General features: G+C 39.0%; 1 protein-coding gene across 3 annotated transcripts in view; it reads left to right on the top strand.

Annotated features, from left to right (window-relative positions):
- Positions 1-2,731: 2,731 nt before the first annotated feature.
- The window catches only part of LOC138060686 (transient receptor potential cation channel subfamily A member 1-like), a 41,865-nt gene continuing 32,289 nt past the window's right edge, over positions 2,732-12,307 (top strand). Inside the window, exons 1-4 of one of the 3 annotated variants that reach the window (XM_068906529.1) lie at positions 2,732-2,836; positions 7,328-7,523; positions 11,317-11,473; positions 12,223-12,307. The exon at positions 12,223-12,307 is cut by the window's right edge and continues 100 nt beyond it. In XM_068906529.1, the coding sequence (XP_068762630.1) occupies positions 7,329-7,523; positions 11,317-11,473; positions 12,223-12,307 (437 nt within the window). In that variant the 5' untranslated portion in view covers positions 2,732-2,836; position 7,328. Of the gene's footprint in view, positions 2,837-4,786; positions 4,922-6,489; positions 6,577-7,327; positions 7,524-11,316; positions 11,474-12,222 lie in introns of those variants that run through there. The other 2 variants (XM_068906528.1, XM_068906527.1) reach the window with 2 other exon arrangements.

Genomic DNA, 12,307 nt, shown 5'->3' on the forward strand with positions numbered 1-12,307 from the left:
GGAGGGCGCTTTAGCAACGACGACGGCAACGGCAACGAGAACGTCACATTTTAACGTGAAAAAGGTGTGGCAAATCCTCAAGAACGAAACTGGTTTGAACGGCGCACAGTTTAAGGAAGAAAATGAAAATTTATCCTCAAGCGCTAACGTTCTCCCAAAACCCTCAAATTTGGTCATTTCACGTTGTTGTTTTGCTGACGACGGCAAAGAAATAGAGAAAAATGAAAAGATGCACGTGCAGAGCGTGCAACACTATTGCTTTTGCTCACTAAATATGCAAATTTGTGACGTTCTCGTTGCCGTCGCCGTTGTCGTTGCTAAAGCTCCCTAGTCTCCCGACGGCGAAGTCAACGAAAACGTCACCTCAAATAATTATTATCGCTCAATCGTATGTCTTTTACAATTATTCGATCTCGTTCACGTCTCACAATGTGGGTGAAGTTGGATACGAGCAGGAACCCATGACTGCGAGAGAACAACAGTCCTATATATCTGTCACGGCGTTCTCACAGCCCGATTTATTTTAGATTGAATTTCCCGCCAATGAGACTCCCGCAGGAGCCCAGTGACCAATCACAAGAAACTTACCTGACGTCATTGCGTCACCGAGTCGGAACTACCTTTGTTTTTTTGCGGAAAATGTGGTCTAAAAATAGATCCGTGAGTAAACTCATGGGCTCCTAATACAAACTAAGATAGAACGTGGAAGGGCCACATTTGTATGCTCGCCCTGTCTTCGAAACCTCAAATTTGGCGATTTCACGTCGTTGTCACGCAGATGCGCCAAGCCACACGCGCAACACGATTATTTTTCCTCTCTAACCAATGATACTATTCGCCCTTGTCACACGGCGGCCATATTGTCCCGGGCGACCAAAAAAGCTTTGTTTTACGACGCCAAGCCTCGCAGTGGAAATCATGGGGGCGAGACTTGGAGTGGTAAAACATAGCTTTTTTGGTCTCCCGGGACATTATGGCCGCCGTGTGACAAGGGCGAATTGTTTTGTGGTGTTGTCGTTCTCGAAGCCGTCGTGATTTCTGAAACACACTCAACTGAAAACCGGCTGGCTATCTGGCATGCCTTATTCGTTGATTCTGACTTTGTCTTCGAGACGTTTATCCTGGTACTCCTCGTTCCAAAACAAAATTGTAAATACTCTGACACATTTATATCAGTCTAGTTCGGACAAGATATCTCGTTACCTTGTATGCCGGAATCTCATCCTTTCCGAACGTGTCATCGATGCCTTCCGCCGTAAAAAATCTACTGACATTGAAGTTTCCAATCACCTTTTCCCTAACCAGAGTATTAAGAGTTTCAGTGATTCTATACATAAGTTCTCCTTCACAAACCCTTATTCTACCTTTCCACGTATTTTGGTAGATAAAAGCCCAGAAGTTTTCAGGGGTCACATCCTTAACCTGGACTCTTTTATCAACTCTTGTTGGACTTTCCCAAAATATCTCTGAGCGGCGCATTTCGTTTACATACTTGATTTCCTCTTCTGTTGGACCAGGCGTCTTTCTCTGCCGAGCTAAAGCGGATTTTGCAGACTTCTCTTTACGTTTCGTTCGCCTTAGATATCTTATCCACATCAGCTGTGTGCTATGAATGTCTTCCGCAAGGGTCGGGTGATGGTTGAAATATGACGATCCTCTATCGCTTGCGCTCGTTCTCTTTCTTGGTCCCATGTTTCGAGTATCATAGAGTTTGTAAGGTCTTGTAAAGCAGTTGCTACATACGCAAGAGGTTTCTCCAACAACAGACAACATTTTGCTAGTTTTTCAAGTCCTGATGCAGTGTTAAAAATTCAGCGCGCGAACTCTTACGTCACAGAGAAAGAAAATTCTCATTTCATTTGCTCCTTTGCGCGAGATGGAGCTGCCTTCGTACGTATTCTCTGACTCCTTTAACCTTTTCTCTGACACACATACCAATACCACCCCATGCGTTCTCAAGCCTGTGTTTTTTAATCCGTTTCGAAAGCCCAGTGAAGTCACCATCACATTTGTTTCCAGTTTATCCAGAGTGCGCGTGATTACCTAATGATTTCCGCAAATGTCGCAAAAAAAAAAAAAAAACGTGTAGAATCTTATGTTATCATTGCAAAAGCCTTCTTTAAGGTTCTGCGAAGAACCTCAGCTCACGCGGCATAAAGCTCGAGAGAAATTCATTCGTTCTCCTAGCTTTGTCGGGGTTCATACCAGTTTCATTCTTGGGTAGCTGTCACACTTTTGTCGGAGTAGAAACGTTTGGAGTCGTCGTAAAAGAATTATAATGAATGTGAATCAAGCAAGGGAATCAAAGGCCCACAGACGGATTTTTTGTGCGTTGCGTTGCAAAAGTTGGAAACTGACCAAAATAATACCAAATTCTCTCAAATTACTTAACCATTACATCCTTAGCAACGAGCCCCAAAAACACACGTCAGTGGGCCCTTAAGCAAGGGACAAAGGGAACGTCGACGAAAACGCGACTTCACATAGATCTTACAAGTATAGGCATTTCGCGATTTGCCCATCTTATTCATTTTGTACAAAACGGGCAAACTATCTTGTAACGAGTAAAGTTAAAGGTAGAAAATGAACATAATTAGTCCGGTTAGTCCACATGGAACCCACACAATCTGTTTGTGTAACTATTTTGTAATTTTATAATAAATGTATTGGATTCACCGTTTGCTTCCTCTGTAGCGATATGTCGATAAATATGTGCATGGACCAATGTTGGATTACTTTACCTGCGGTGTACTGTCGTTCTTTTGCCTCAGAAGTGGTATTTTGAGCGATTTTGAAGATTTCAAGTTCGCTGTTTACTGTGCCTCAAGGATGGAAGGTAACTTTTGCACGGCTCCATTGCCCGGGCAATTTTTCCCAGGAAAATCGCATTTCTCCGCTTTTAAACTTCGCAGGAGAATGGCCATGCTTCTTACTGTGCTTCTCACTTGAAGAAATTCATTCAGACGGCCTGGAGCTAGCCCCCGAAAAATCAAAATCCCATACTTTCCGAGCGGTCAAAATGCTTAATCTTTTTCACGGCTGTCCTGCTGATTGCCTCTTTCTGATTGGACGCCGTTATTTTTGATAAGTTATTGTTTAACGGCGTCCAATCAGTTTGAGGCGTGGCGGATTTTGTACCATGTGATCGCTAGTTGCAAAAGGCCTATTCAAACCTTTTGGGAATAAAACGTTTCGTTCCAGGTATTTCCATATCATTTAAATATGAATGCTATATTATCATGCAAATACAATACACAAAGAATCTTAATCCCTGGAAATTTGAATTGGGTACAACATTGAGTTAGCCGATCAGGTATATTGCAAAGGATAAGGAGCAAAATGTAAAAAGCACTGGCAGGGCGTGCAAATCAATTTTTTTCGCTCAATACACTAAGGCCCCGTCCACACGCTGTTAACCGTATATTTTTTTAATCCGCAGCTTTTTCCTTGCGGATTCCCCTTCCGTCCACACGTATCCGGCAAATTCGGCATGCAAATCTGCAAACTTTTTAAGAACGAAAAGAATTTGGAATCGCCTGGACGAATCCGGATAACTGAAATCCGATGACGTTACAAACTCAGATCCAACCTGTACCGTGTAAATCTGAACAAAATTGTCCCCAACTCGCACGCCTGAATGCGAATGCTCTGTTGACAATAGTTACAGAGGAGTCCTGGATACTAGAAGGAATCCGGATATGTGTAGAAGGGGCCTAAAAATGCACAGTTTTGGGTGTTTTTCGTTGCCGTTGACTCTGTTTAACTGTTACTTTACGAAAGTTAAGATTGTCGAATCTAGTAGTTACAAAGAATAGGCTAAAATCTTTCTATTTAAATTAATTAATGGGCAAAAACAGGATTTGCACGCTTCCTATGTGTTACGTACAGCTTAAAATACTATTCTTTCAGTCCTGTACAAAATACAACGTGAAGTGACATGAGTCATAGGCTTCTAAAGTTAAAGTTTTGTGATTATCGTCTGTATGTGAGGGTACATTCTTCATAGGGGAGCTCCGCGCCGAGCCTCATGATTAAGAGGGTAGTCTCTAAAGAAACTGTGGTGCTACGTCGGTGGGGAAGTAGTATACAAAAATTTGGTTTTATCAAGTTGAGAACGGAGTTGATAATGTAAATTGGCCACCGTACAGAGATTCTAAAAGCTAAAAGCTTTTAGAATTTTTAAAATCTAAAAGCTTTTAGAATCTCTGTACGGTGGCCAATTTACATTATCAACTCCGTTGATAAAACCAAATTCTCATGATTACCAGGTGACGTAATTTGGAGGACTCGGAAGAAAAATTTTAAAGCCGTATCCCACAACCGCGCGGGGCCTTAGATGTTGTTTCCAAACTCCCTGCAGTACCTTCCATCGCCAAAACTCAACAGATTATTCCGTGTCTACCACATTTCCTGTTACTGAATGAACATTCAAGTAGAAACGACGAGATCCAACCTCGCCTCTGCCATGTTGAATTAAAAAATAAGGCCGCGCGCGGTTGTGGGATACGGCGCTAAAGTTTTTCTCCCCAGTCCTCCGAATTACGTCACCAGATCACCTGGTAAGAATATGGTAACACATAGATGCGCGAAATTTGGGTTTTGGTTATAACGTAATCGAAGTACCGTCCGTGTGTGAGTTCAACTTTTCATGTAAGCCAATACACGAAATGTCGCGAAGAGAGCGACTGAGAACGCGGGAAAACAGGTGAAATACTATTGACATCGACAAACAACGAGAGAGAAAACAGCCCTAAAAACTAAAGAGACAAAATTATATTGACGCCAAGCAGCAGAAGAAAGAGCAACCTCGAGCATGAGAAAACAGGCTGAATAATGGTGGCGAAAAACGTCTAAAAGAGCAAGAAATAACACCGGCAAATAGACTAATTTACAGCAATCAGCAAGCCGGACTGATCGTATGGTAAGCAAACTTGTTATAAAAACATCTGAAAGCAAAAACATAAGTAAATGACAATTGAGGAACTTCGCTTTTAGGCGTGCCTATAGAGAAAAAAATACATGTATCTGGAATATGTATCTTATCTTTACTAACCAAGTACTGATTACACGGCACCTTTTTACCATATTTTAATCAGGGGAGGCATAGAACACGTACGATAATCTGCTGCAGTGAAATAAGATTAAGAAAGAAAGACATCTCTTTAGGGTGTAAAAAGTAAGTCTCCGCTTACGAGCCAGAAGGCTCATCAGACCGGCGCTTATCTCCGGTTTCTGTAGCATGAAGCGACTAGGAGTATTTGTACTCCCCACTGGATGGGATGCTAGTCCATCGCAGGGTTACCCCCAGCATTACGCCGGTACCCATTTATACACCTGGGTGGAGAGAGGCACCGTGAGAGTAAAGTGTCTTGCCCAAGAACACAACACAATGTCCCCTGCCAGGCCCCGAACCCGGACCATTCGATCCGGAGTCGAGCGCACTAACCATGAGGCCACCGCGCCTTTAGGGTGTCATTTACTGTATATCCTGGTTACACTTTCAATAAGAAGCTAAAACAAAATGAAAACCATTACAAAAATAAGAAAACTCTGCTGGGTATGACAAAATCTTGGCGTTTGCGTCGGCTGAAATTTATATTATTTGTAAAAACAAAGTAAACAAAATTCAAGCAGAGCCAAAGGGAAATGTTGAACGTCAATTTTGTTTGTTTTTTTTTTTTTTTGAATGTCAATTTTGTTTTGACAAAAGATGTCCACTAAAATTTGTAATGTCGTAATCTGAGCGGAGATTGCATGTAATAGGAAACTGACAGGTGCAAATTACTAAATTTCTAATGATATCAAATCGAAGATAACGACCACGGATTCATAATCTTTTCCACGATTTTTTGTTTGTAATATTCTGTTCCCTATTGTTGACGTCAGATGATTTTTTAATTCAGTGCAAACTCTGTCGTGATTTTTCCGTTTTATTTTTTCAATGGACAAGGACTACTCAAAATATATCAGTGTTTGTACTTGTGACAGAAATGCAAATGAGAAAAGTGTCCGAAAAGACCGCGTAGAATTCGGCTCTGGAATCAATTAGAAATTGCACTAAATTTTGAATCAAAGACATGTGATTCAAAATTCATAATCACCACCCTCCCCTCCCATCCCGCACATGCCCTGCATTAAAAGCTGGGAGGTGAAGACGAATAGATAAACATTACTGGTTATGATCGAATATCATTTCAAACATTGATCACGAAGTCTTAAAATACGCAAAAAGATTCACCTTATTGAATTTTCTGTACGGAGTTCACTCTATAATTTGCTGACTATTAATAACTGAAAAAACAGATCATTCGTGTCAGTTCAGCAAGTTGACGTCTTGGAGTGACACAGCTTTTTTGTTTGTTTGGATTTTATCAGGTATGAAAGAGGTGTACTTAATTAGAGAGAATACGACTTCTTCGGTAAACAATACAATTTCAATATAAAAGTCACCCGTAAAAAAAACGAAAAATCCATTTCATTGCTGCAAAGGGTTAGGACGGTTCGGCAGCTGATTTTCATCTCTTGCCACGACAAGAGTTTCGTGTTACGAAGTCGAACCAGATAAAAAGGTCTCTGGTAAGTTTCGTTTATTATTCAAAGCTGAATAAACTGGTACGTCGGCAAATGTCCGCTTGCTTCAGGGCCGAAAAAAGACAGCTGCAAATCATAATTGCACCAAGAGCCTTTGAGAAGCATTTTTATTGATAGAACAAGAAACTACATCAAATTACCTCTGGGGCTAACATTTTCGTTACTTTCTTAGCCTTTAAACCAACGTTTAACTAATTTTTGAGAACGGTGTGATAATGTTTGAGTGTTCATTAAAAACCCCCGTTGTCTCGGTGAGCGAACCAAGTTCTCCAATTAAAAATAATCAAGGGCAGGGTTTGCTTTTTGTCCGCTTATTCTTTCTGCAGATCGGAAATGGGATTTATATCTTGAATAAATAGCCTCTTCGTAGATTCAAAAGTCAATTAGAAATGACTAATGTTTCACGAAAAGCTTCGTTTTCACAGCTATAATATTCCTCTATTCCATTTTGAGTAATAAAATTTTTGACATTATGTAGTTCTGTTAGCGACACAGTAATTATTTAGTTGTTTGTCAACTAACTTCTCTTTTCCATTAAAAAGTAAGTCATTTACAGTTAGTTTTAATTGTTATGAAAATAACTCACACTAACAATGCAATCTATAGATCTCCTATTCGTGCAGTCAACAATTTTTAGGCGGTTATGTTTCATTAACACAATGGTGTTACTAGTCTATGGACCAACCACAGATAAGAATCGGACACAACAAAGATTTGTCTTGAAATTATATTACAGGATGTCGAACAAAATGTTAAATGAGTCTGAATACATACAGCTGGGTGAGATAATCGACAGCAGTGAGATGTCAAGCTTGCTGAGTGCACGAAACTCGCGACGAATTTCGGATAATTCTTCGCCAGAGAATTCGCTTCAAAAGAGCATCGATGAAACTGTGGAAAGAAATCCATGCATACGCATAGGACTTCATCAGGTAAGGAATAATCTTTTAAATTCATTTTTACCTCTACTTTATATCGCTACTCGGTAGGTTTTGCAATTTCTCAAATTGCAAGGGTTACATTCGTTTTAGAATAATTTAGAGGGATGTAATTAAAATAGGTCCGAGGAAATTTCAAAACTTAAAGTTCATAGTAGGCTGTCTGTGCGGTGAGCTGTTGGTTTGAATCAATCGGCTTTAATTTTCCCCTTTATAAGTTTTGTGCCAGTTGCTATTCATTTTTTGGGGAAATTACCAGCAGACATTTTTAGTAAGAGAAACTAATGTAGCCTTCCACTTCGCTGTTACGAACAGATATCACTGGGCTAAAACCACGGTTTAGAAAGTCGAGAATTAGTCAAGCGTGCTTAGTTTTGAGACAACGAAAAGTAGTTTTTAAACTTATCATAAACAAATTTAGAAATACACGAGGGGGTCTTAATCTCAGCATGGCTGCTTGAAGCCGAAATTAGAAAACAGTTATAGAGTGAATTAACAGTTTCCAGGGTCAGTTACGTTGAAAAAACGTTTTTTTTTTTTCAAAATCCCCTCTAGATGAATAGGGAGACGGAAGCTGTGATCCTGCCTGCGTGCAAAATCACAATAGAAAATCAATTACCTTGGGGCTGTGTATTTCTTGTTTGCCGAATTGAATTTTCAGATCAATTGGACCAATAATGACCTCGAACTGAGCCTGGTCGTATTTTGAATTAATGATATTTTTTCAAAGACTTTTGGTTATAATACACATTCGTAGCAAAAAGCTTGGTTCTTGTATGATAAATAACATTGCAACGGTAGAGCTTTTAAATCTATCTCCGTGGTGTTTAATTAAGTTCTCAAGTGCAACTTTTGACAAGGACATTTTAAAACTATATCAGTCTCCTGGAATAATAGCATCTCGAGATCATTGCAATGTGATAATAATCTTGAATGAGTTTCTGACAAAAAAAATGACATTTTTTCCCTTTTTCCTTTTATTATGAAACTTGATTACTTTTTTTTGAAAAGACGGCTTCTTATAGATGAACATTAGGTGTAACAAATATTTGCAATTGGAAAATGTCGCAAATTATAAGTTTCAAACGCAGAGTCCGTGAGACCGAAATCGGCTTGCTGATATCCTTTTTCCCAGGTGTAAAGAGTCATTGAATGTCTCTTGAATAGCTTCCTGTAGAATAATTATATCTCTTCATATTTTAGCTAAAGGCACAGGTAAGAGTTCCGAAACTTTTAGGGATAGAATTCCGAACTGATTTTTGTTTCCCCTAAAATGTACGCCAGTGCCCAAATTTTAATTACGTAATCAGCTTTCGTGTAAAGTGCGGCCCGTTTCAAACCGGTCGAACTTTTCATGTGCCGAACCTAATACCTATTTGGGTCGGCCCAATTAAGTTCGACGGTTGATTCAGACGTTGAACTTTTCATGTGTCGAACTTAATTCTTGGAATAAACATATACCATTTTTAACGGTTTTTAAAAAATAAGGAAATGAACTTGTGAAAGAGGTTTGAAAAGACTCATTTCCGTTCCATCCCATTTCGCTTCACTACAAAAAGCCAAAATAGGTCAAAAATAGTTACTTTGATATCTACTCGCTAAGTTGGAACAGCTGTGTTTTTCTATATTCAAGAAAACTGAGATCATATTGAGATGCGAATGCACACCATAAATTTTAGTTCATATAAAAGTAATTTATGCATTAGGTTCGGCACATGAGAAGGTTCGACGTCTAAATCGGTGTCAAACTTTCGCCGTTCTATTCGACTGGTGCAGTCGAATAGAACGGCGGGTCGACCCAAATACAAATCTGTCGAACCTAATTGATTCATACGTCGAACTTCTCATGTGCCAAATCTAATGATTAGGTTCGGCAAATGAAAAGTTCGACGTTTGAAACGGGCCTCAGTCTCCATCATGTTTTTAGATGGGATATCATGACAATTCTAGGGAAGTTTTTTCCCCTTTAAACCGGCATTAAGTTAGGATACTGATAATTTGATAAAACGACTGTAATCAAATTGAACGACCAAATAAGATCAATTGTTTTTCCCATCTCACTGTGACGAAAAAAAAAATTCATTTAACTACATCGTTTGCAAAACAATAGTCCCTTTTTTTCGCAAAAGGACTTTTATCATTAATTCCTTAAGAATCTCAAAACTTTCGTTGTTGCTGTTCCAATTCTTACGTAATTTTTGTAATTCTACATGATGACACTCGTTTTTCCGTTTTGATTTTTGCTGTCCTACCTGTCTGAAAAATCAGTGGCAAAGAGCCAGAGGAAATATTCGGATAATCAGCGATTTTTGCTGCTCAAGGCTCGAAGTTCTCTCTTTTCAGTGGCACCCTTTTAAATAACTTGCCTTTCTTGAAAAGCGCAGTGGAAATGAAACTTGAAGTAGCGAACTTCCCATGCAAGTCCATTGATATCACTTCTTCAAGTCCTAAACCCCCTTTTGGATAAGAACCCAAATACAACGAAATTCGATGAAACGAACGAAATTCATACGTCCACGTTGAAATTATAATGTGCTCTCAAAGGTAGCTCAAAAATATCTCAGTAAATCCATTGCTTTATCTAGTTTTCAGTCCCCCCCCCCTCCGCCAAAAAAAAAAAAAAAATTCTTCGTTTTCTGTATTAGTATCTGATCGCTCCATACATGTATGTTAACTATTTTAATTTCGCTTCTTTTCTAGTTTAATATCTTTTATTTTCCTTTTTGTCAAAACGTGCACAGTAATGTGTAATGAAGAAATACCACCATATATATAAGTCCTGAACATAATATATTGCGTGCCTTGAAAGTTGTTTTTGCAAAGATAACAAACTAACACCATAACGTTACCAAAACCATTTTTTGCTAAAGCATTAATCGCAAATTTCTTCCAATAAATTCTGATAAGATACGACGTGCGTTAAGAATTAAGCATATTTGTTCATCACTTTTAGTGTATCGGGCAAAATCGGTTAATTTTCGTCTTTATTCGTTGTGGATTTATTCATTTTAAAGTACAGCTGAAGCGTTTCTTTTTTTGCATGTAATCTCCTTTAATAAACGATTTTTCATAAGCAACTAGTTTTTCAAAATACGTAAGAGTGCTAAGGTTAAATCATGATTGTTGGAAATTTTCACGAGCATCTGAAAGTGAACCGCAACCTCCTTCAGATTTCACAGTTTACTAAGTCTGCATTACTATTAAGGTGCAGATAATTTTTCGACTTATGAATAAACGAGCGCCGAACTTGAAAAACAGTGCTTGCAAAATATATCCCTCACCCTTCCGCGAAAAATGAGGAAGATAAAGCACTGATGACGACGTCAGGAAAGATATCGGAAAGGAAAAACGGTCGTCGTGAGCGTTTGATATTATAGTATATTTTCGCTTCGGTTCTCTTCTCAACAGCGACCGGCGTACAGCGTGGAATGACCAAATTGGACGCTATTGAAATGGTATAAATTTGTACTGTCCATTGAATACGTTTACGCCATTTATACCGCCAGTTAAATGCTTGCACTGCTTTTACCCTTTCTATTTCATATTGAACATCTGAGATTGATTGCAAAATGATCAAAGTAGCGCGAAGTTGTATGTTCAGATTATATTCTCGTAGAGAACATTGTAGTTATAGCGGAAGCGCTGGCCTTCTCATTATTATAGAGCTGAAAAGCCAAGTTGCAAATGGTCGCTGTATAACATCACCTTCCAGAAAAAAAGACATCAAGAGCTGAACATCAATTTGAGCTAAATAAGCGTTTCTGCAGCTACTTGTATTATATTTCAGGCATGTATTGATGGCTTGCTATCTCAAGTAGAGCGACTGCTTAAAGCAAACCCTGGCCAATGCAATGATTTGGACAAGGATGGTCTCACCCCTCTACATCACGCCGCCAGAGGAAACTATCTTCAAATAATTGACTGCTTGCTAAACGCTGGAGCAGGTAAGACCTGCAGAAAAATGCGCTGACTATTTTGTCACTCTTCCTTAGAACTAGTACTCACAAGCGGCACCAGCCTAACTGGCTTTTACTCTTTGTTAATTGGAGTCTTTTGTTTTTACAAAGTGAGGATCAGGTTTTGGCGCTAGAATTTGTACATTTGTTTGTCTTACTTACAAAAACGAGTGATAACAAAAATGTCGACGTTTCGACCGTTCCACCATCATTTCAAGTCCAAGTTCAAGTTCATAAATTTTCTTATTCTTTTTTATTTCCTTAACTCCAATTTTGGCTTTGTAGTTGTATTCTTAAAACCTTCTTGTCAGTCATTGGATTGTGAAGCAAATCTTTTAGCCTCTTATTGTATCAAAATTGTATATATACGGAATTTTATGAATGAATTTGAACTTCGACCCGTTAAATGGTCAAAACGTCGTCATTTTTTATCGCTCGTTTTTAAAATTAACTAAATGTTAATCTGCGAACTTAAATTCTCTGCCTTACTCTGCAAAAAGTGAAAACAGCTGCCCACTGCAACAAAGAGGCTAAACAACAACGAATTTCGTAGACTTAAGGCAGCAGGATCCAATTCCAAGAAGCTGCTATGATACTGACTGGGTAGACTAGGGACCTTTTCTTTTAAGTGTATTGTAAAGAGATCATTACAACGAGTGGCCCATATTTTCTGTTGTTTGTTAACGCCAGGAACATGCGGAGGGCATAATTTAGATTTGTAATCGTTCCTTGCATAGATATTGATGCTGTGGCCTCAGGCGAAGCTGGTTTTATGACACCTCTGATCTGCACTAGTAAGTTCGGTGCCGACGAAGCCTGCCG

This window comes from Montipora capricornis, chromosome 8 (genome assembly GCF_036669925.1).
Source record: "Montipora capricornis isolate CH-2021 chromosome 8, ASM3666992v2, whole genome shotgun sequence".
NCBI lineage: Eukaryota > Metazoa > Cnidaria > Anthozoa > Scleractinia > Acroporidae > Montipora > Montipora capricornis.